Source organism: Periophthalmus magnuspinnatus, chromosome 8, assembly GCF_009829125.3.
Source record: "Periophthalmus magnuspinnatus isolate fPerMag1 chromosome 8, fPerMag1.2.pri, whole genome shotgun sequence".
NCBI classification, from domain to species: Eukaryota; Metazoa; Chordata; class Actinopteri; order Gobiiformes; family Gobiidae; genus Periophthalmus; species Periophthalmus magnuspinnatus.
The window spans coordinates 23127698-23150761 of record NC_047133.1 but is presented as its reverse complement, the minus strand read 5'-3'; the positions used below and the strand labels follow the sequence as shown (position 1 = coordinate 23150761).

Below are 23064 nucleotides of genomic sequence, written 5' to 3'. Positions count from 1 at the left end.
ATGGATTTAGGAAAGTGGTGGCTCCAAAATTGTGGGTTAGGACCTAAAAGTGGGTCACACACATTACGTAAAGTTTCATAGTTTGAGCTTAAATGGTGAAAACAGTGTGAAACAGATTTTTAACCCATGTTGAGATCTGCTCAGAGGTCAGACCATCTGAAAAGCACTATTTCAACTATTTTGAACCGATTAAAACCTATACACTAAATTTAACACATTTATGAGTTGCATTTTTGGTAAATCTGAGGTGCATTTTTGGTAAATCTGTAAATTATTAACAATGTGTCTTGAAAAATGAAGTTAAATCCAATGTTTTATTTGTTTCCCAGCGACTAGCCCCTAAACGCTCCCATATGCCTATGATCTCAGCCGCAGAAGTATGATATTTTATGGGAGCGATGGACCTGGATAAACTAGTTACAATTCAGAAAACACCAGGTTTAGAATTCACTGTATGGATTTTGACGAAATATTTTAGTTGCTATGTGCATTGTATGAAGTTATTTTACCCATCCTTTGTGAGATTATGTGGGAGGAATGCTGTAGGGGCCGTGATGTTCTTAAAGGGACTTTCTCTTCTCACTCAGCTGGACAGGAGCAAGCCTCTTTGTAACAATAAAAGAATACAATGTAATTATTATGAAAAGAAGCCTAAACACTCCCTCGTTTCCAGTTGAAAAGAGTCGTTGCATTTTAAACAAGGCTCTGAGAACAAAAGACAACAACTATAACAAAGAAAGGGTGGGATAAAAGATTTCCACCAGAGAATACATTTTATGAGAGAAGCTAAAGTCAAGATTTTTATTTATTTATTTATTTTTATCAGGAGCAGAGAGCTTTAGCCTGCACTAGGTTTTGAAATAGCTATTTCATGTGACCCAGCAAAGACATCATTTCCTCATTTAAATTAATATGCAGACGCTTGCATCCTGTCTTTTGTCCTTATGACTAAAGTAGCAGAAATTTCCTGTTTGTTATCTGGTTCCTCCATGCTTCACACTTAATCTTTTCCCTTAAACCGAGATTGCATTACATGGAATTCATAATATGGTATTTAAATCATAGATAAGGCAGTGGGCAGCAGTGACTCAGGGTGGTGGGCGAAGGCTATAACTACTGAGAGTTGTCATTTAAATTGACATATAACAAATTAATAATTAAACATTTTTCACACTGCTGTCAAAAGTATGAATACCCAGATACTAACAGATACTGAAACTAGAATTGAATCTAGATACTTATTTGAGCAAGTATATTTACTGTAAAAATGTATATATACTTAAAGCAACAGTGTGTAACATAAGGGCACATTACAAACATTAAAAAATTATTTCATTATAGGCTCTTTTGGGCTAAAAAGTGGTGGTGGTGGTGGTGATGGTGTAGCTTTAAATAGGACATTATTTTTTATTTTTTTTTACCAGATTTTTTACCTTTTACCTGATTTTAGAATGTTTTTTTTATTCTATATCCTTATAAGGCCACACGGTAATCTTAGATAAAGTACTATCCCATGCACCTATTCACCTATTATTTTGTGTTCCTTAGTATTGAAATGTTTGTATGATGAGAACACTAATCCACACAGGATTTAGCATGAAGTAAGGTTTACATACGGACTGCAGAGCTTTTACACTGATTGAAAACTATGCACATATGTATACATTTACAGACACAGAGATGCGTTCCAGAAATGACCTATGCTCAGTTTGATGATTAGGAAAAAGAATGTAGTTTTTGGCAGAAAAATCCATCTTTTTCAGCTTATGGTATGTGGGGTCTTGCTACGAAGTAAGGGTCCACCAAAAACTTGTGTGTGATCACCTTTGTGCAATAACTTCATTACAATATAAGAGATTGACCCTGTATTTGATTCAATGCTCCTGTGAACTATTGGCAAAGACAGAGTGGCAGTTGAGAGTTCACTTAAGCAGAAGGATAATCCCATGATAAACTGCCCTTCTGTTTTTGGGCTAGAGGTACAGTATCTACAGTTTCATACATGTTAAAACACAACAGCCACTTTAGAAGAGGGACCATTTATCGCTTAAGTTAGACAGAAAAAGGCTTACAAATGCCAGAGCAGAAACAAAGAGGCAGCAGACAGAGGGGCCCATTGTGAAAACTCATGCATTTTACATGATAACATTACACTGCTGCCTTGGTAAAAAAACTGAACAGCACTGATATTGTTACTGGGTCTAAGTCAGTTTTTTCTCTGTATTTTAAAATAGTTAAAAATTAAATCCATGGCAAATACCATCTGTATGTGAAGGATGATGTAACTTGTAATCTTAGGGTTAAAGGTTGGTCTGTCAGTCAACAGGCGGGTCATTAATTAAGTCCAGGAATTTGTTGGGTTTTTTTTGTGTTTTTTTTTTGTTTTTTTTACATTGGACACTTTCTACTTGCTCGCATATCACAATAATCACTCACTGCTTCCCTGTTTTTCACTTGGCAGAGGCACAAAGTGATTTTGTAGTTGCAAGCAGCACTACTGGGAATTAACTCAGAGGAAATGGGAAAATTTTAAGCCCCTTCACTTTCATTACTGTTGTAAAGGGAAATGCCCATTAAAGGCATACCATGTAACTTTGTCACTGAATTTTCTTTTTTTTCCATTTTGGATGCTTTTTACAACACTTAAGAACACTGTGAGAAGGTTTGCATCTATACAAATCGGATTCTTACTTGGCCTGGAGGGCCTTTGGCTAAAATATTCCACAGTATGACATAAAATCTAAATTATAATGTATGTGCATATTATTTTTGACCAAATGTGAAAGTTATAGCAGCGTTTGTTGCATTGATCATACCAGTCAAAAGCCAAAGATCAAATTCTAAAACATATTTACTTACAACATGATACCTATTGGATTATTTGACGAAAACAAAGTCATTCTGTAAGTAAGCAAGACAACCATAATATTCACTGTTACTTTTTAAATTTGTCTTACGTTTATCATTTTATTTCCTAAATAAGCAACATTTACTCACTATAGACAATGCTTTAGCAATAGTTTTTAAACTGTATTAAACTTCACACACTGCTTTGTGTATCTTTTCATTTACAGGAAGAAGCACTGGAATGTAATGATAGCACAAACAAATAGAAAGTGAAATACTCTGGAGTTGTGGTTATTTTGTTTTGAGTTTCTCTGATATTGTGGCAAGGGAACACTGGTCAGTTAGTGAAAGTAACAGTGGAAGTAGGAATTTCTCTAATAATCAAATCTGTTGACTGGTTTGATAATGTACCTCCTGTGTGCGTGCGTGTGTGGGGGTGTGTGTGTGTGTGGGGGTGTATATATATATATATATATATATATATATATATATATATATATATATATATATATATATATATATATATATATATATATATAGAGAGAGAGAGAGAGAGAGAGAGAGAGAGAGAGAGAGAGAGAGAGAGATACATATATATATAGATAGATACACACACATATGTGTGTATATCTATATGTGTGTGTGTTTCAGTTCTTTTAGGTGTTTCAATGGGGAGTGAAACAGCAACATGACTGGAATCTTAATGCTTGTTTTCATTACTAAAGCTCCCTGTTTGTCTTTAAAGGCCTCCCTTGTTACAAATCATCTTTTTGCCTCCCCTGTGCTCCCATCAGATGAGCTGCTCAAGTGACCTCTGACCTCAAGACAACTTGCTGCGTGCAGCTGTTGATTCTCAGCTGTCTCCCTTTCTCTGTTGGGGCATTTTTATTTTGTGTGTCACATGACTGCCAGGAATACTTGGATTACACTGTCTGTTTTAAGAGAAAGTATCGGAAATGTAATCACAATATGTGTTCTGTATATCCTGGCAAATCCTTTACTTACGCAACCTGAATCTATTAATAACAGGATGCTTACAGCAGCAAGCAGAGTGGAAATTCCAAGTGTCATTTAAGACCCAAAGGTACAGGCATGTGTGCTGCTTATAGTAAAAACTTACACACTGAATTATATTATATGTATGTAAATGATCTAATAAAAAGGAGGAGTTTTAAGTGTACAGAATAGAGTGAGTTGAGAGCCGCATCTAAATAAAGTGTGGGCGTGAATCAGAATCAAGATTGGTGGCAGTAGTCTATGGGTATCTTGAAATTTTAAAACTGTAAAAAGTCTACAGAACCGATATATTTTAAAGTTTATAGACTGATATGTTCCAAGCTAATAATGTGTGATATTACGCCATTATTTGGCTACAAGGGGATAATGGGGACTTTACTGAATTAGGCTAAATTAAGTCTAGTATCCAGGGTAACATAAGACAAAATTGACTGATAAAGGGAAACTTACAGGAAGTGTCATACAACATAACAACTCATGATTGCTTAGTCAGAAGTATCTGCAAGTGAACAGGGTCAGTTCCTCACTCCCCTCTCTCTCTTTCTCTTTCACCATCTCTCATCGGTTTATAACGGACCAAGGCAGCTCAGTGTCAGGACGCAATCTGGAATACACCACAAAGGGAGACATTGTTATAGAGCCTAGAGAAAACAAGGCAAATGACCAACACAATCTTGTTTGTGCAACTTTTCATGGGATTTCTTCTCATTGTGGCAGGTTAGTTCTAATAACCTACATCTTTATGAATAATATAAAAGCTATGTTATTGAGTAAACTATGCATTTGTTTATCTGTTTTAACGACACACGTGTTTATAGACTATAGGTTATGTGGTGAAAATGCTTTAGTGAAGTAGAGTTTGCTATTGGGTGCACGACTCACCTTTAACCAGAAGAGAGCCCCATCACGTGAGCTTTGGTTAATATTATTAGAAATGTATCACTGTTAGAACAAGACAACATCTGTTAAACATCAAAACTGTTTCTTAAATTTCAGTAAACCGATATGAAAAATACCCACATTTCTCCAGTTTTACCAACCGGCCTACTTCATACAAACTACGCCCCCTAGTGTCTAACGTTTGCCAATACGCATTTCGCGCTTTTTCTTTTTAAAACATCCCGCTATGCATCAAAAAATAGTGATATAAAACTGATTAGGCTTAGATTTTTATTTATTTTTTAATTTACTCAATAGAATTACAACTAAGAAGTTAGGTGAGATCTATACAGCAACTCAGATCAATTAAAACTTTTTAAGGCTTATTTAAAGGCCTTATATTACACAAAATTTACTCCTGTGAGCTTTTAGCCACACCATAATGCTGTTACCTCCTCAGAAACATACCTAGTTGTGTTTTGTTTCATTCACACATGTTTGAGTAACACTTTATTATTAGTCTGGTCTGTCTACATCTCCAAAGCTCAAAATGCTCTGTTCCACTTTGTGATGTCATGAAGACGTAGTTTTCAAGTGAACAGCTACCTTTTACCTTTTGTTCAGTAGAGCTGGGCAATTCCAGGGCTGAAATCATCCAAATGATTCTAGTGAAGGTGTGCGGAGTTTTAAAACACAGTGGAGCCCTTCCTGTACTGCGATATGACATCATAAAGTAGAACAGTCTAAGTATGTTGGCTTTGTGTGTTAAACATGTGAGAATGAAACAAAACACAATTTCAGGTATTTTTATGATGAGGAAACAACATTATCACATAGATCAGAAAATAGTGTAATCAATGAAACTTCTGGTATTCTATAAATACTCGATAACTTAATGTCATAGTCTACTGTGAAACATTTCAGTCAAAGTGGTAACATTTCAAAGGAGCAAGAATAGCTGACCCTCAATTAGAAAATTTACATTGACAATCCAGAAAAATGACATAGAACACTAATTACAATCAGTAAAAACAGCTCTGCTCACCATAAAGTCATCATCAGTCACCAATATTGTTTGAGATGTTCAGGTCGATATTGCTGTATGTATGTTTTATCTTCTGTTTGTTTTGTTTAGATTCCAGCTGTCCCATAACATTGAGTCCATCTCGAGTTGCAGTGAAATATGGACACTCGGTATCCATCAACTGTACAGCAGACGGAGAGCTCAGGGAGATGGGATGGGAATCACCACAAGAAGGCATAGGAGTAGAGATGGCCAACTATTTGACATGGAGTGTGACAAATCTCACAACCGAGGAGGCCTTGTGCTTCGTCAACATGGGACCTGATCAGCAGTGTACACAACGTGCTGACATTGTTCTGTACAGTATGTAAATTTTGATTACCTCTAAGTATTGCTCAACATGATGGCAATATTTGGTCTATTTTTTAAATTTGTACTAGTTCAAATATACAGTTAGTTTGTTTTATTATATGTATTTATCAATGTACATAGTATGAAAGTAAATTATATTACATTTACATTTACATTACAAATCAAACAGATCAAACAGTTATTTTTCTTCATATTTTCTGAAATCTGGCTATCAAATAAAATAAGTAATAAGAAGATCAGTATTGAAAATTACGTTTTTCATTGCGACAGGCAATCAAAAAGAGGTGGTGCCCTTCTGTGGACTATTTATTCTCCTCTATTCTCCCAGCTATGTAAATGATGCTGATAAAAAAATAAAAAAAAAATGAATATAGCTGGTATTATTATGCCCCCAAAAATGTTCTTAATGATCTATTTATGATGCTTTCTAAACTGGAAAAGTACAAGATCCAAATAATGTCCAATATAAATATTAACTGGCTGGGTAAAGAGTCCAAAACACCAAAAGACATAAACAGTGGCCTGAATCTCACACAACTAATTTCTATTCTGACGTGACCCTGGATATTTAAATTAATGCATATTCATTGATTTAATCTTAACAAAGAAACCCAATAATTATAAGGCAAACTGTGTTTTCCCCACTGGATTCTAGGACCAATTAGGTGTATTTGAAGCATATTGGATTTGACAGTGCTACATGTAATTGGTTCCAAAATTATCTTTCAAACAGAACCCTGGCAGTTGCACTCATTGGGTTTAATTTTATTTATTTATTATTTTATTATTATTATTTTTTACTTTAAGCAAAGGAGTGCCCCAAGACTCAACTTTGGGCCCAACACTTTTCAGTATATTTATTAATTGCAGTGGTAAAGAAAGCCTCATACATTTATATGCAGATGATGCTGATTTGTAAACAAGTGCCATTTTAAAATTGCAGCAAGATTTGAATGATATCCACCAAAAAAAATCCCTAAAAATCTTTTTTTTTTTTTTTTTTTCATTTTCATTGAATGCAAATAAAACTAAGTACAGTATATGATATATATATATATATATATATATATATATATATATATATATATATATATATATAAACAAAAAACAAAAAAAACAACAACATTTAAATGATGTGGTACATTGATTGACAGTCAACACTTATACTTTTTACTTAATGAAAACTATGTCAGAATTATGTAACAGTTTAAAATAAAAATTATCATTGTATTATAGAAACAAATCTTATATCCCATTGAAATACACAAAATAAATAGTTCAACCAACCTTTCTTTCTGTAGTGAATTATGTGGATATAATAAAGAGGATTAAGACTCTACTTTGAAAACTTTAGATACTCAGTCCTTCGTTTCATAACAGGTGATACATTTAAAATCCATCACTGTACACTGAAAAAGTAAATGGGCCATTGCTATATGTCAGAAGAGAACAACACTGTATAAAATGTATTTATAAGGGACTACTTTATAGACTGTCTGAATATCTCACTTGTTTGTTGAACTTTGATACAGGAACTTTTAATAGAAAAAACGATTTTGGTTACTTTCCTTCCCTAAAATTTAATACATCCCTAAAATTAATTTCAAGGACATGAAAACTGAATACATTGGTGCCACTAATGCACTTTAACAATTCAGTGAAAAACATTTATATTCATATCTGCACCTGTTTTAAAATGTTTTAAATGGGCCTGTGTAGTTACTTGTTTTACTTGTTTTTGTTTATGAGTCTGGTCTCATTGGGCTCTCACTGTATAAAAAAGATAAATGAAATAATGAAAATAAAAATCTGAAATAACACATAGGCCTAGGCTAGTTTCAAAGTCGACATCTTTAATCAGTTTGTTCCATAATGTTTTTTTGTTTTGTTTTTTTCAGATTACCCAGAAACAGTCAACATCATCTCCAATAGCACTGATGGATTCATGGTAGAAGGGGCGGTCTATCACCTGATATGTGATGTACATGGTGTAGTACCTGCAGAAAAAGTATCGGTGATGTGGTACATAAATGAAACATATTTCCAGAAAGAGAGGATGATATATTTTAGCCCAAGCAGAACACAAGACAGGGCTGAGATTAGATGTGAAGCTCATATGGATCTCATGCCAGAAGGACCGTATATCAATGTATCATCACAAATATTCAAAATAAATGTCAATTGTAAGTACATCTGTTGTAACTTAATATGTCTGAAAATGTACGCAACCTTAAAATGTATATAACCTAAAAATCTGTTTGTTTTTTGTTTTTGCAGTTGGTCCAGAAATGCTTTGCACTGATGTGACAATAGCAGAAGGTGAGACACTGGACAGTAAATGCCCCGTACGTGGAAACCCCACCCCTTATGTTGAGTGGTTTAAAAACCAACAGCAGATAAATTCAACAGCGCCCCTAACGAGAAACGATAGCGGCATTTACTTTGTCAATACTTCAGGATTGGCTATCAGTCAGTCATCTGTCAATGTTAGTATATCATGTAAGTAAATAATATTTTATATAAGTCAATGTTTTTCTTCCTTGTGCAAGTATAAAATGAATTGATTATTACTGAATGAATGTTTGACAAGTTAAAGTCCAGATACAAATTTTATCTATTAACTGCAATTTTTTTTTAAATCTTATTTGCCTTAGATGGACCTGAACTGAATTGTCCACACTACTATTATACTGCTCTTGAACACACCATTATTAATCTGAACTGCACAGTTGGAGGCTATCCTAAACCTGAAGTGGCATTGTACAAAGATGGTGAAGAAGTGTATTTGGGAATTATAACAAGAAAAGATGCAGGGGATTACGTACTTGTTGCCTCAACAGAAACCATTGTTGTTAACCAAACGTTTGAGGTCATTGTTTATTGTAAGTTATGAGCTAAGTACTATTTTATTTACTTTGATACCTGTTATTTCAACTATAATATGTTGTTTTTAGATCCTCCATCAGAGATTTTTGAGCTGGAAAGCTCAAGTTTTACATTAGGCTCTTCTGTGTATCTGAAATGCTATGCCAGAGGAAACCCAAGACCAAAGTACTCCTGGATTTATTACAATATTTCAAATGTCTTCGAGGAAAATGTTGAAGAATCGTCAATTTTGGTGATTCAAAATGCCACAACATTCAACATGGGAAACTACACATGCCTTGCATCAAATGAATATGGAACAGTGTTTAAAACAGCAAGACTCACTGTGGAAGGTAAAGTTAACCCACATAACACATGCAGTCTTTCAGCAGTGGATCTAGTGGAAACTGCCATTGTGTCCTTAGCCAGACACTTCACCCACTTTGCTCGTCTCTTTTCACACATTTCTACAGTATGAATGTGGTGTGTGTGAGTGTTGGTGGTGATCAGGGAGGCCTAGGGTGTAGATTGGTCAGTCTTCACCAGGGCAGCTGTAGCTAAAGAAGAGAAGTAGCTTACCCCTGTAGAGTGTGGAGTGATGGCCTTTGGATCCGGAAAGGCGCTATTAAGTTAAAGAAATCTGAGGCTTTAAGTATTATTACGCTCCTAAGATTTAGACATACAGTTTCTTTGCAAAATAAAATTAAAAGCAGGCCTACTCTAAATTGGTTATCAGGGCAGTCAACATGTTCAGACCCGTTCAGCCTGTAGTTCATTGCTGTATTATACTGTCCCACACAGACTGGAAGCAGGCCGCTGTACACGTCACTGTTGGGGGCGGGGCGTGTCCTCGCGCTCTGTGGCTCTGTGCCTGGTGCCCGTTATATCCAGACGGGGCGCTCAGATTTTCACGAAAGTTTTCAAGTATTTTCCAAGTATTTTTGTGCCTATAACGACAGCGGCGTGTCGATTTCTCAGGAGGCTATAATAATCATAAACTCTTTATTTAGTGTTCCGCTGCTGAATGGATTATTACGACTTTTTACGCGTCCAGACGGTTTGGTTAACACTTCTAAATGCGGCATTATTAGGTAAGATGTGGCCACTAAAAGTCTGCTTTATGTCTGGATTATACCTTTACCTGGTTTTGGATGGTTTATGTTTGCTTCAGCAAAAATGAATGTGTCTGGCCTTTTGAGCTGAGTGATAAGAAAGCTATTTTAAACAACGGTGCGTTCAAGTGTCCTATGCCCTAACTTTGAATGGGGACGTGTAAGCTGTAGCTGGACATTTGTTTAACATTTTATTTGTGGTATTATCATAATGTGGTATTGTTCCTATAAAGTTACATGTCACGTAGCCAAAACAGAGGTGGATAGCAAGTGTACTGCTTTCAGTGGGTGTATGGGGTGGGGTATCCTTCCTGAGTCCTAAGCCTTTTCCTGTTAACTCCTGGTTGGGGCATACTTGTTGTTATAAGATAAAGTTGTTAAGTACAATAATCTGAATGACATCATGTCCTGCAGGTGCCAAGCAAGAATGTCCTCTTCAAATAAGCCCAGAGAGGATGGTGTTGGAATATAACAGCGCGAGAAAGACTGCTACATGCAAAACACATCCTACATCTGCAAACGAAGACATCTACTGGCTGGACAACAGTGGAAATAATAACAGCAGTGATGAATGGGTTGCGGATACACATAACTGGAACGCAAACCCTGTTTGTAAAGGGGTATTTAAGGGAATAGGAGAGTGCGAGAAGAAGTTAGACTTCATTCTTTACAGTATGTGTGACATTGCTAAGTGATTTAATTTCTTGCTAAGACAGTTTTTAACTTTATACATTATTTTGCTCTAGAAAAACCGGACAGCGTTTCCATCAGCATTAAAGGAGACAATGGGACATTAATGGAGAATGATTCAGTTACTCTGATTTGTGAAATCACAAGTGTTGCCCCTGCAAAGAGCGTTATTGTGCACTGGTTCAAAGGGAATGAATCCTTCACACCTCCAAATGAAGGTATTTAAACACTATGGTTCCTTTAGTGAAATCACAATCATATTATCCGATTTTAACAAGCTCACTTATAACTGAGGTCATGTACCCCTGGGATATTTATATTGGATTATTTTTGGCCATCCAGAGATGTTTTTAGGAGTGGCTGTAAGGCATTTGCCCTCAAATAAGATAACATCATGTTACACATCATATGATCCCTCTATATGAATAATTGTCAATTTCTCTACTAAATTCAAGGTATTTTATATTTCTTGTTTTTTTCTAGTCCAAGTCAGCTGCAGCAAGCCTAACATTGATGAGATCAAGGAGAGTGTGCAGATGTGGTTTAAAACAAACATCACTTTAAACAGAACAAACAATGGAGTGGATTTCTTCTGTGGGGCTGTTTTGAACTTACCTGAAATACAAGCCGAACCGAACCAAGATTTAACAAAGTCCAGCCCGCTCAACGTCACTGTCTACTGTAAGAACTTCTACTACTCACTACCAGTGATGTAACAATAACCAAAGTACCGTACCACACAATAATATTGTGGGCTGTCACAATAAATCAAATCACAATCATCTTTGCCTAACTGCATTGCTTTGTTATGGCAATAGCTAAAAAAAATAACAGAGGGAACTATATATGATCCTTTGCATTTTAAGAGGAGCCAACATAAAGAAATTACTGGTATAAAACATATTTTCATCCTGGATCCTTTCTAATTCAACAGAAAAGATTCATTCAGGCGTTTTAAAATAAAAAGTAGCATTTCTACACTTCTTTGGATATTGTTACATCCCTGCTCACCAGTAGAGGTATGATATATGGTAATGGAGCTCAACAGCGACGGCCTGCCCCTGGTTCCAGAAGCAAATTTCCCATTAATTTTTCTCATAGACTTTACGAAAAAAGTTAATATTGAAAATGTGCAAGGGTTTGCTTAGGGTTAATCAGCTATGCGGTAACTAATGACCACAAGACCTCTAATTTTATTGAAAATCTGTTTCTGAATCTTTATAAACCGCCAAGTTATTAAAACATTTCATAGAATCTTGCATTTTAAATGTGCGTTTTGGACTTGAACCATGTTATTGATTTAAGATACCATATACCCTGTTAGCCTCCACAATGTCTTTGAACTCTTAATATCTGAATTTTTCTACAAGCCTATGGAGAAAATGAATGGAAATCCTACTTCCAGAACCAGAGCCCTCTTTAAAGTGGGTGGGACTGTTGAGCTCTATTGTAACATCCTTCCTTCATCTTTTTTGTATTGTCAATATTGATATTTCTCACAGATTTGCCCAGCATTAACACTACGAAGCTCTCACACACTGTCCCGGTGTTTAGTGGTTATGCCGAAGACCTAAAATGTGAAGCTGATGGAAACCCACGTCCAGAAATCACTTGGACCGCTGATGTAGCTCTACCACCCCAGCAGCCCAATGGCCTTATCTCTGTGATCGAAAAGGGAAAATACACATGCAAAGCAAGTAATCCTTATGGATCCGACACTCATGTTGTGGAAGTAATTGAAAAAGGTAGGTACAACATTACTGCATTTTTTGTTTTCATGTATGTATTGTAATTAAAATTATTCATTAAATTGCACTGAATTTATTATCTGTTTATAAATAGCTGACAACATACATATTCTAAGATAACTAGGATTTGCTAACTTGTAAAGTAAAAGTGCACTGTGTTACATTTCCGGTTGTAACATTTCTGGTGGGTGTCCGTCATCTGTTTCTTTCCGTAAAGGTATTATTGTTTTGCCTGGAATGTTCCACACTATGGTATTAAACTTCTTCATCTCTGTGGAAATAAAGCAGGTGGTGCCTCCAACCTAAAGATAATTTGCAGCAACACATTTAATTGAATAAGTTTAATGCCATACTGTGAAAAATTCCAGGCAATGCAAGCAGTAACCCACCAGAAAAGCTACATAGTGCACCTTTATCACAAATTTGTCCTGGTTTCAACTGTATTAATGTGTTATGTTTTCTCTTACAGTGGACTACTTGCCGTTAATAGCTGGATTTGTAGCAGTCACTGTAGTCATCATCTCTATGATCTTTATCTTCATCTACTCCATATACTACAAGAACACCAAAATGCGGCGCTATAATTTAAAAAACCCTAAACTTGGTGCTCACAATGGTAATGTGGCTCACAATGGATGGGATCTGCCGTTGCCAATGACCAAACTATGATAGCATTTTATTAGTGTCAGCTTAGACTGAAGCTGACCAGTCAACTCAAACTGCCTTACAACAATATCTTCCATTTTTCAAATATCACACAGTACTGTATAGTGCAGATGTTTTAACTCTTTGAATTACAATTAAATTAAAAGTAAAAATGTATTTTGGATAAAACTCTCTTAGAAGTCGATAATGCCGGTGCCAATATTTGTACATTTAGTATGGATCCCTGAGATGAATGTGTTTTTTAATGGATTAACATTACATACCAAAAGAACAAATAATTTATTTCATTTTGTGTTATATGAGATTTAACTGCTTTGTGCCAGAGGAAAGACAAGATCCCTTTGGTCTGACACTTATATCATTTATATCATTTGTGAGGTAGAAACTTGGTAGCAGCCTGGATTACCCACTTTTGCACTGTGCTGTCTATTTGAAATAATGGAAGATCTTTTTTTTAATTAACTACTGCATTTACCAGCGCATTGAATAGTTAAAGTAAAGATATGGCACAAGAGGAAATTGGTCATAGTTGTCAGACAAATCATTTCCGTTTGAAGCTAAATTTTGACATTTGTTGTATGGCGAGGTTTACCAGGATCAAAGTCACAAGTCTTGATTTAAACACTTTAAATATGCATGGATGACAGACAATCTTAACTTACACAAGGCACAGGGCCATCTGCCATTGTTCGGTGATAAGGACACAATGATGCCTTGATGATGACTTTTTATGGTTCTCTCTCCTATGAGGGCAGTCACAACATTAACATTTTAAAAGCCAAAACATGAATAATGCTGTGTTCTAAACAAGGTCTCAATCAAAAACTACTGTATTTTTAAGTAATGGTTAAGTCTTTGTTTTCTTGTTATTCTGTGACAGTGAATGTGTGAAAGATCTCACTTATAGTATTTCCCCCATTGAGCACATTGTATTGTATTACCTTTGTTTAGTCAAAATGCACTTTTTGTATTGTCAAGTCCCTTTGACTTTTGTGTTAACAACTCTTGATTGTATATTTCTTTTTTTTTTTTCTAATTCATGTTTGTACTATGAATAATGTAAAGTATTTATTTATTATTTATATGAAATGGTAACAGTTTGACTAGGAAAACAACAGGACTGCAAAGGATTGACAAAACTGGAGTAACATGCAGGAAATGTGTGTTAATATTGTAAATATTTTAGATTGTAAATAAATGTTTATATTAAAGATGTCTGTGTAATCCCTCAGTCGTCTAGGTATGATCCATAGTAAAAGAAAAATTCAATTCTGTCAACTTTTTGTCCAGTTGACATTCTCATTCACTTGGTTTATATTAGCCCTTAATGTTTTATTTTTTTTAATTTTTTTTTATGTATTTAAAAATGCACTATCTAACCTTTCTGGTGGAGGACCTGCTAGGCTCTATATTTTGCTTTGCCTGGAAAGCCTCATCAGAGACACCACCATACCAAGATACAGGTCAGATCTGTGGAGAGGTGACACTGCTGATACAATGCAATGTAACGGTATTTGTCAGTGAGCCATAAAAACACCCATAATGAAATTAATTCACGACATCTGTTTAATGGCATACTGTGGAACATTCTAAGCAGCGTAATGGAGACGAGCAGATGGCACATCTCCCACAGAAAACCCTCACGTGTGTCTTTGAGAGCAGTAGTAGACTTTGGTAGTCCTATGACTCACTATCCAAACAGAGCTGCAGGTTTTACTAGTTTAGGCTGCCTTCCTGTTCGGTAGTAAAATAAAAATCCCAACACCACAATGTGTGTAACTCGTTAAACTATTAGGTACTTAAGTAACGTTAAAGGCATTAATGGCGTGTTTACTCCACACACGGCACATTTCTCATGACCCCGCCTCCTTTGCCTGTTAAAAATGGTCCCGGCATGCTCCTGTTTACTGAAGAGCAGTGTATCAAATGGCCTTCTTCCTACTGCCCCTAAAAGCAACGCGGCTGCTTTAACTTTCGGGACTTTCTAAACAAGTGAAAGTGACTCAACAGCGTCTCCTTATTCCTTATGAATGGACACAGACCGCGACACTTGAGAAGCGCTGCATGTTTTCACTGTGATTTGCGTAAAAAATAGCGAAGAATGGGCATAAGCGCGTTGTTCATCGCGTGCAGCTGTTTCCTTTTATACACAGGTACGTAAATGCGATTATCATGGTGTCAGTATTTGTGTTAATATTTCATAATGGTGACTTGATGTAGCTCTATTTGAGTTTGAGCCTACGCCCAAGGTGCAATTCTAGTAAAGAGAAAGGTGGGACAAAACGAAAGCGTCGCCATCGGAAGCGACATTGGTTTGCAAAATTGTTAATCCATTAATGTACTTTGTTTGCAAATAATTAACTGAAAGAAAACTTTTTCCGTCTCTGTTACACAACATACAAGTTAATTTTCAGGCCTAGTAGAAAACATTGTATAGGCTATTGGTCCAGATCAACAGTGTGATAGGACTACTGTAGTCTAATATATTTCTGCATTCATTTGCCTACACACAGTTTCCTGTATTTAGCCCATCTGTAAGCATTGTTATTATTGTATAATTGTAGTAATTGTACAGTGATATACCAAGTTATGCCTGTGTGGAACTGAAAATCACTGAGTCATTGAAAAAACATTTTGTAATGATTAATTTTATTTGGAAGGCTGTTCTTGGTGCATTACATCCTCCTTTACATGTTTCTCAGGAGAGTCTGCGGAAACCCCATGTCCTTTTGTAATGACCCCATCCAGAGTTGTGGTGCAATATGGACACGCTTTTACAGTCAACTGCACCTCAACTACAGATGAAGTCGAAGGAATGGGCTGGGAGTCAAACTACAAAGGCACTGGACTCATATATTCTCCTCACGTCCAGTTAAACATCGAGAAAGTGGACAGTTTTGATATAGCATCTCAATGCTACATCAATTTAAAAAACTCTCCACAATGCACCGCATTCCTGCCAATCATAGTTTACAGTAAGTTGCCTCAAATATTTGTATTCTGTCTTTCGGATGACATTGTGTTTTTCCATAGAACAGTAATATTTCAACCAGATGGTGGCAGTTAAAATGTACATTGTTAAAATGGCAATTTCTGTTGAAAAATCTCAGTTATTGGTAGGAAAGCTTTGTCACTAATTGAAATGACTTTATGGTTCATAGGAGAGTACAATATGAGTCTCTTGCTCCTCGTCTGGGAGTATGACATCATTACGATCCAGAATTGATTTAATATACCAAGTTCAACGACCAACTGTATAATAGAAACATTCAATAAAAATATCAATATGTGTTCATATTAATAAAGACAACTATAGGATCATCTGTTTTTGCATACCTTAAATAAGATCAAGTTTTGTTACTTTTCCTATTGCCTACATTTGGCTTATTTATGTATTTTTCATATGTGTATATAATTTGTGTTTTGCTTGGTCCCATTTAGCTTGAATTGTTGTTTATGATAATGATATCAATAATAATCCATTAGTCTTACATAGCATTTTTTCAGATCCAAGTTCAAGCATCCAAGTCCTAACACGCCCAACTGTATTGGCTTCAAGATCACATGAGTGCATGAGTAGACAACATCTTATAAAAGTAGTCACTGTCACAGTTAGGGTTGGGACAATAAACAATAATATTATTTGTGATAAAAAGCGTAGAAAATAATGTTTATGGGGCATTTTATATAACCGTGATAATCGCCAACAAAGATAATCACCATTATATCACCTGAATGTGCAGAAAAAAAGCTACTTCTCCATGATGTTTGCTTCTGGATCATTGTTGTTTTCACTTATAACAAAGTACAATACTATAACAGTTGTTAAATATGGAACCTATTGACAAAATTATAATTATTCATATCCATAACCTTTTCAAACTGTCAGCAATAGCGTAATCAGTTTTTAATCATATATTTTGTTTGGTGTTGTGTTTTTAATTAACTTTTTTTTTCTTTTTTTTTTTTGCAGAAATACCTGACAGTGTGCTTATAGTGTCTGAAAATCAGCCCATTGAGGAGCAGCAAGACTTTGAAATGCAGTGTAATGTATCCAATGTTGCGCCTGTGAATTCTACGGTTGTAACATGGTACTTAGGGGATACCAGGATTAAGAGAGAGATGCTTACTTCCGGAGTTAGTCAAAAACCATCTACCCAGTCGTCTGTCATCAAAATAACAGCAGACAAAGATGCTCATCGAAAGAAATTAATGTGTGAAGCCAAATTTGACTTTGGACCAGCAGGGCCACATCTCCTGCCAATTAGATCACCTCCAGTGGATCTTCATGTACTATGTAAGTGATTTAAAGATTTAAATCTTCTGGTGTAGTGTCCGCTATTTATTGGCTTCCGTGATGATGTTTTTCCTTTGCTTGGAAGGTTTCACTGTTAAGCATTTAACTTGGTTATCCACCATGGAGACAAGCAGGTGATGCCACAGGGCCAACTTACAACTCAGATTTGTGAAAAGGCACCCACTCACAGTAAGAATGAATGTTTTCCAGGGCATTTTTGAGGAATGTAATGTAAATTAACTAAATGTAAGGTACCATTAGATTGAAGATTAGTGCCGTACTGTGGAACGTTCCAGGCAAAGCAATAACATCTCCATATAAACAAACAGGTAGAAGCCCGCCCCAACCAGAAAAATTACAAAGTTACCTTTAGCCTAATGGGAAATTAAAATAATTGTTTCATACATTTACACTGTTTTTACTCATTTCAGATAAACCCTTCTTTAAAGAGCCCAAAGTGGAGAGGGTTGAGGTGCCAGCTAATGGTAAAATAACATTGAACTGCACTGCCCAGGGAAACCCCACGCCTAATTACCACTGGCAGGTCCCTAAGCCCACTGGACAGAAGGTGGGGCATCAACCCATTTTGGACCTCCAGGGGCCATTCCCAGGAACTTACAACTGCACCACATCCAATTCCCAAGGCTCCAGCGTCAAGCAGTTTGTTCTCACAGATGCTCCAAGTAAGATAATTGTCCCTTTATTCCCGTTGATCTGCATTGTTTATGGTTGTATAATGCTTTTTAATACTGTTCTTCATCAGGAAGTGCTCCCGGAACCACTGCTGGAATATTAGTGGCTGTGTTTTTTGTGTTCATTGCGATTTTGGCGTGTGCAGTGTATTACAGACAGAAAAAGTCTTTTGATGCACAGTGACACTAAACTGCCATTTCCTACAGGAGACTACACAGTGCTAGCAACTGTACTTGGAATCCTGGCAGCCCTGGGTTTCTTGCTCCTCATCAGTGGACCATTTATTGTGACTAAAGATGGGACTTTTTCACTCAACAAAGGCGGCTACAGCAAAGGACAGCCCTCGCAACCAATATGAGGTTTTTTTCTTTTTAACCAAATGAATAGGTTGTTCCTATTTTCTTCTGTTTTCTTAGAATGCATGCTGTGTTCTGCATTTTTATTGAGTGGGGTTCTTTGTATTGCAAGCTCGAATTTGCACGTGTGATGTTATCAGCTGCCTTTAAAGTGCTACTTAACCACATTTTCCTCAACAGTACTGTATTTACATCACTCAAATCAATCAGTGACAATGACAATCAATGGCAATTGATACTGGTAACATCTTGAATGTGGAAGCAAATTTGCATTGCTTCCTAATTTTAATATTAAGTAATTTGTTTTTTTCATATGAACTGATATAAGAGCTATCTGATGTAAGACTACAACTACACCACACAGGTACACCACAGTTATCATGTGCTCATGGTGTATTTCACCACATGCAGCTCAGGAATGTGGTGTCTTTTAAGGATTGGACCATGCCTTTGTTTTATCAGTCTTCATTGCAGTATGGTAAAAAAAAACACTAAGTGGTAATACCCGCACTACAGTATTTGGAAATAATAATATATATGAGGTACATATGATTTGCACAGTAACATTCTCAGCTACTTATTGCACTGAAAATTGTGATTGCCTTTATGTCTGCCATTTCATTGTCAGTGCCTTACTGTGTTAGTGTGAGCCACTTAAACATGTTTACATCAACTTCAGAGTAGTAGAGTATATTAGGTACTCTCTACATACAGGTAACATAGTGGTCAAACTTGTGTTGCTTTTATATTTGAATGATTTGTGTGTTGTTAAAAAAATCATGAAATAAAGAGCTTTATATTTGTAACTTCTTGATTCAGAATACTGATTTGATTAAGCCTTCTAAGGCTTTTCCTGCAATATTATGCCATCTCAAAAGACTGGTTTACATATACAGGACCAGGTCTGCCATACTAATGAGCTGAGAGCATGGTAAATGTAAAGGGGAGCTGCCAATTCAAATGGGCCATTTCTAAAAGCGTGTTCCTTATGTTAGCTCGTCATTCCCACAAGAGGTCCTGCCAGAACTCTGTTTGTGTATGCTCTGACCGTGCTGCTATGGTAACCACAGTGACACTGCTCAAGTTTCTCATGGAGTTTAAATTTTAGTACAGATCCCCAACTCTGTTCTTTTATAAATGGAAACCGATTAAAGTAAAGCACGTTTAGTGTTAAGAGCTTATATAATATGTTAGTCTAGTTCACATTCCCAGCTGTGCTCTTTGTAAATCATACCTTAAGTAACTAATTACTCTTAGCACTGCAGAGGAAGATTTGAGCCACTCGCTGTATGGACTTGAACACAAAAATGTTCAGAGTTTTTTTGGATTCTGTTTTAAATGAAATGTCTTTTTCGCAAAGGCCTGCCACCTGCTACATTCCCCTCTTTTACTCCAACCCCCCACCCCCAAAGTCATCTGGGATGAAGGGGGCCCTTTTGTCCCAACATAGTTCCCTGCAGAGTTACCAAGCTTGCTCGCGCCGGAACTGAATACTTTGTCTTTTTATCCACAGCTATAAAACAATACGATGGATAACTATACTCTAATTAGATTTATTTTGTTTTGCATGTTTCACTCAGGTAAGTTCACACAAATAAATCTTCTTTCTTGCACTTCATGAAATGTTCTGTGCCATGTAAAATAATGGAGTATGTAAGTTACTGCACCTACAAATGTGTCTAGGCATTGGTTTACAGCACCAATAGCTGTGTTCTGGTGTATCGGCTATATTTTGATCTTTCTCTATACGATTGCCAACCACAACCATTGTAACCAAACATATCTATTGGCTTATTATCTTTATTAACTTTACAACAACCATTGCCCGGCCCCGAATAAGCGGAAGAAAATGGATGGATGGAACAAACATTACCAGATGTGAAAGAGATGCCTATTGCCTGCTTGTACACAGGTGCAATGGAACAATCAGGGGCCATTTAGAAATGTTCAATCAGACCTCATTTGTCCCACTCAAACAAAACAAATACTGTTTTTATGGATCTAACATTGGATTAAATTACCCAATTCTGAGCTTCATTCCTTCAACATCTGTGTGTGCATTGGTAGTGGATTCAGTCTGTAGAGTAGGCAAAATTTGTACTAAAATAAGAGAACCGTTACATAAAATAACTCAAGTTAAAAATGTAAAAAAAATGACTCAAATAATTATGAGAACTTGTTCTACTCAAGTAGTATGCTCAGATGTATGATATGATTTATAAAACAAAATTTTGAAAAAAATCATACGATAGTGTCCATGTAAAACTTTTGTCACTGATAGTGATGTAAAGTGTTAAGTGAAGACTGAGTATAACCTTTTTTCAAGTAGGAATACTGTTACTTCAGAAAATAGTTCCTCAAATGGTATGTAGAAGGGTATGGTATTACAAAACTGACACTTTGTTCCAAACCAAATAAATGTAGCTGGCAGCACATAACTGATTTCTCCCCACCCCTGATGCTGCTGGGTGTATTTAGTTTCAGGTGATGGGTGCTCACTGAGTCTAAAGCCCTCCCGGGTAGTGGTGGGCTTTGGGGAGGCTGTGTCCGTCAGTTGTGAAGCCACTCGGCCAGTGCGTGTTTTGGGATGGGAGTCAGCCATCGGTCCCTCACACACTCAGCAGGAACAGTCTGTGCAGTGGAAAGTGGACAGCCTTATTGACTGGATTGAGGAACCCATTTGTTATGGAGTGTTTCACACTGCACCAAGGCAATGTGAGGAGAAACTCAACCTTGTATTGTACAGTAAGTCAGCTATTTATTAAGTATTGGCATTAAACAATGTCCACAGGGCACTTAGGGGGCTGTGTGTTTTGTCTGAACACAATACACAAGACAATTTACACCGCACACATTTTTTAAACATAGACTTATAGTGCATTTTCATCACCTGTGTATTATATTAGTGAGACATTTCCAATAGAAATGCATCACTAATTTCAATAGTTATGTTTTTTGTTAATTTAAATATTTAACTAAGTTAAATTGATCAAAAAAAGGAAATTTGCTGTTATTACATTCTATAGGTAATGTAAGTAAAATTAATGTGGAACAGAGTTTGATACTGTCATTGCAATATATGTGTCGGTAGAAATCCATACAATACAATGAGCAAAATAAGAAGTGCACTTTTCTATTTATAGAAATTAATTCTTCATATGTAGACTACCGGTAGGTATAAGTCATTGGTTGAAGTTGAGTTCTTTTGACTGCACTACTCAAGAGTTCCACTTTCACATGTGCACAGAGATCCCTGATAGTGTCAGTATTCGACCTGTGGACCACACTGGGCCTATGGTGGAGGCAAAGAAATACCAGCTGCTCTGTGAGGTGCAGAACATTGCTCCAGTTCAGTATCTCACCCTGAAATGGTACAGAGGAGATGCAATGGTCCATAACCATTCCTTTTCGGACCTCACATCGTCTTCGCCTGTCCAAGTGTCTTCGATCCTTGAGATCTTTCCATCTAGAGCTGAAAATGGTGCCAGCTACAGGTGTGTGGCTGAGCTGGAGCTGGGACCAGAAGGACCTCAACAACCACCAAGTGTGACATCTGATTCACTCAATGTCTCTGTCCAATGTGAGTCATTACATTTTGGTTCATATTTTGTAACTCTGGCACTGTTATTCATGTTTAGCACCCACTGGAGATAAAGGAGTGACTTTGCCCTTTTCAGTGATGCCTTTTTAACTTAATCAGAGCAGTATTTATAGTCGGCATTAAAATAGTGTTAGTGGTACAACTCTGCATTATGTATGAACTCATTTTGCTTTATTTCATTACTGTCCAGTTCCACCAACATTCATCGGGTCTGAAACAGAAGTGGTAGAGCTAATATCTGGTGCTGAAATTGTCTTAAACTGCACTGCTTTGGGGCACCCCTCCCCTGTGTACTCCTGGCAGTCACCCTCTCCCATGCAACTGACTGGGGATGAAGCTATCCTTATATCGTCCACACTTGTACCTGGAGCCTACATATGCACTGCCTCAAATTCACTGGGGAAAAAGACCAAGAATTTCACGGTTAAAGCGAAGACCAAAGGTATGGAGAAGCCAAAACCTGCATGGTGGTCATATACTCATTACTAATTGTTTTTTTGTTTGTGTGTGTGTGTTTTAATTTAGGTGTTTAAAGCAAGCAACAAATTGGAGTACAATGACAACACTTGCAACAGTTTTTCATTCCTTATTTCCTTTTTAATCAAAGAGGATTTTATTTTGCTGCTGTAATAGCAAATCTGACACTATTTATGTATTAGATTGTTATCCAACTGAATTATAAAAACGCACTAATACTATGTTTATAATATAATAACACATACGAACTGTGGCCATTTATTTTGAGTATACAATTTGTATTCAGTAATTATGAACATTCCTCAAGTCAAATTAAATTATGCAATAGGGCTTACAAATTTAGGCCAGTGAACATTGAATTTCTGCTGTAGGTTTGAACTATGTAAATATGTATTGCCTCAGTTTAATATCTTTATAAAT

General features: G+C 36.3%; 2 protein-coding genes across 2 annotated transcripts; both read left to right on the top strand.

Moving 5' to 3' along the window:
* The first annotated feature begins 4368 nt into the window (after positions 1-4368).
* LOC117375445 (hemicentin-1-like) lies at positions 4369-14433 on the top strand. Its single transcript, XM_033971739.2, has 11 exons — positions 4369-4581; positions 5879-6130; positions 8038-8322; positions 8417-8638; positions 8794-9021; positions 9094-9357; positions 10531-10788; positions 10863-11024; positions 11290-11487; positions 12309-12551; positions 13024-14433. Exons 1-11 carry the CDS (start codon positions 4524-4526, stop codon positions 13221-13223), a joined length of 2370 nt encoding a protein of 789 aa, XP_033827630.1. The 5' UTR covers positions 4369-4523; the 3' UTR covers positions 13224-14433.
* A 714-nt stretch (positions 14434-15147) lies between these two features.
* LOC117375362 (hemicentin-2-like) lies at positions 15148-22915 on the top strand. Its single transcript, XM_055223934.1, has 9 exons — positions 15148-15373; positions 15923-16195; positions 17194-17517; positions 17949-18200; positions 18417-18566; positions 21027-21311; positions 21814-22146; positions 22358-22609; positions 22693-22915. Exons 1-9 carry the CDS (start codon positions 15322-15324, stop codon positions 22698-22700), a joined length of 1929 nt encoding a protein of 642 aa, XP_055079909.1. The 5' UTR covers positions 15148-15321; the 3' UTR covers positions 22701-22915.
* Positions 22916-23064: the final 149 nt, after the last annotated feature.

Coding starts and splice junctions, on each gene's coding strand:
- LOC117375362 (XM_055223934.1), top strand. CDS start 15,322: ATGGGCATAAGCGCGTTGTTCATCGCGTGCAGCTGTTTCCTTTTATAC. Junction 18,201..18,416: donor TGTTCTCACAGATGCTCCAA/GTAAGATAATTG, acceptor CATTTCCTACAG/GAGACTACACAGTGCTAGCA. Junction 21,312..21,813: donor ACTCAACCTTGTATTGTACA/GTAAGTCAGCTA, acceptor ACATGTGCACAG/AGATCCCTGATAGTGTCAGT.
- LOC117375445 (XM_033971739.2), top strand. CDS start 4,524: ATGACCAACACAATCTTGTTTGTGCAACTTTTCATGGGATTTCTTCTC. Junction 4,582..5,878: donor ATTTCTTCTCATTGTGGCAG/GTTAGTTCTAAT, acceptor TGTTTTGTTTAG/ATTCCAGCTGTCCCATAACA. Junction 9,022..9,093: donor GTTTGAGGTCATTGTTTATT/GTAAGTTATGAG, acceptor TGTTGTTTTTAG/ATCCTCCATCAGAGATTTTT.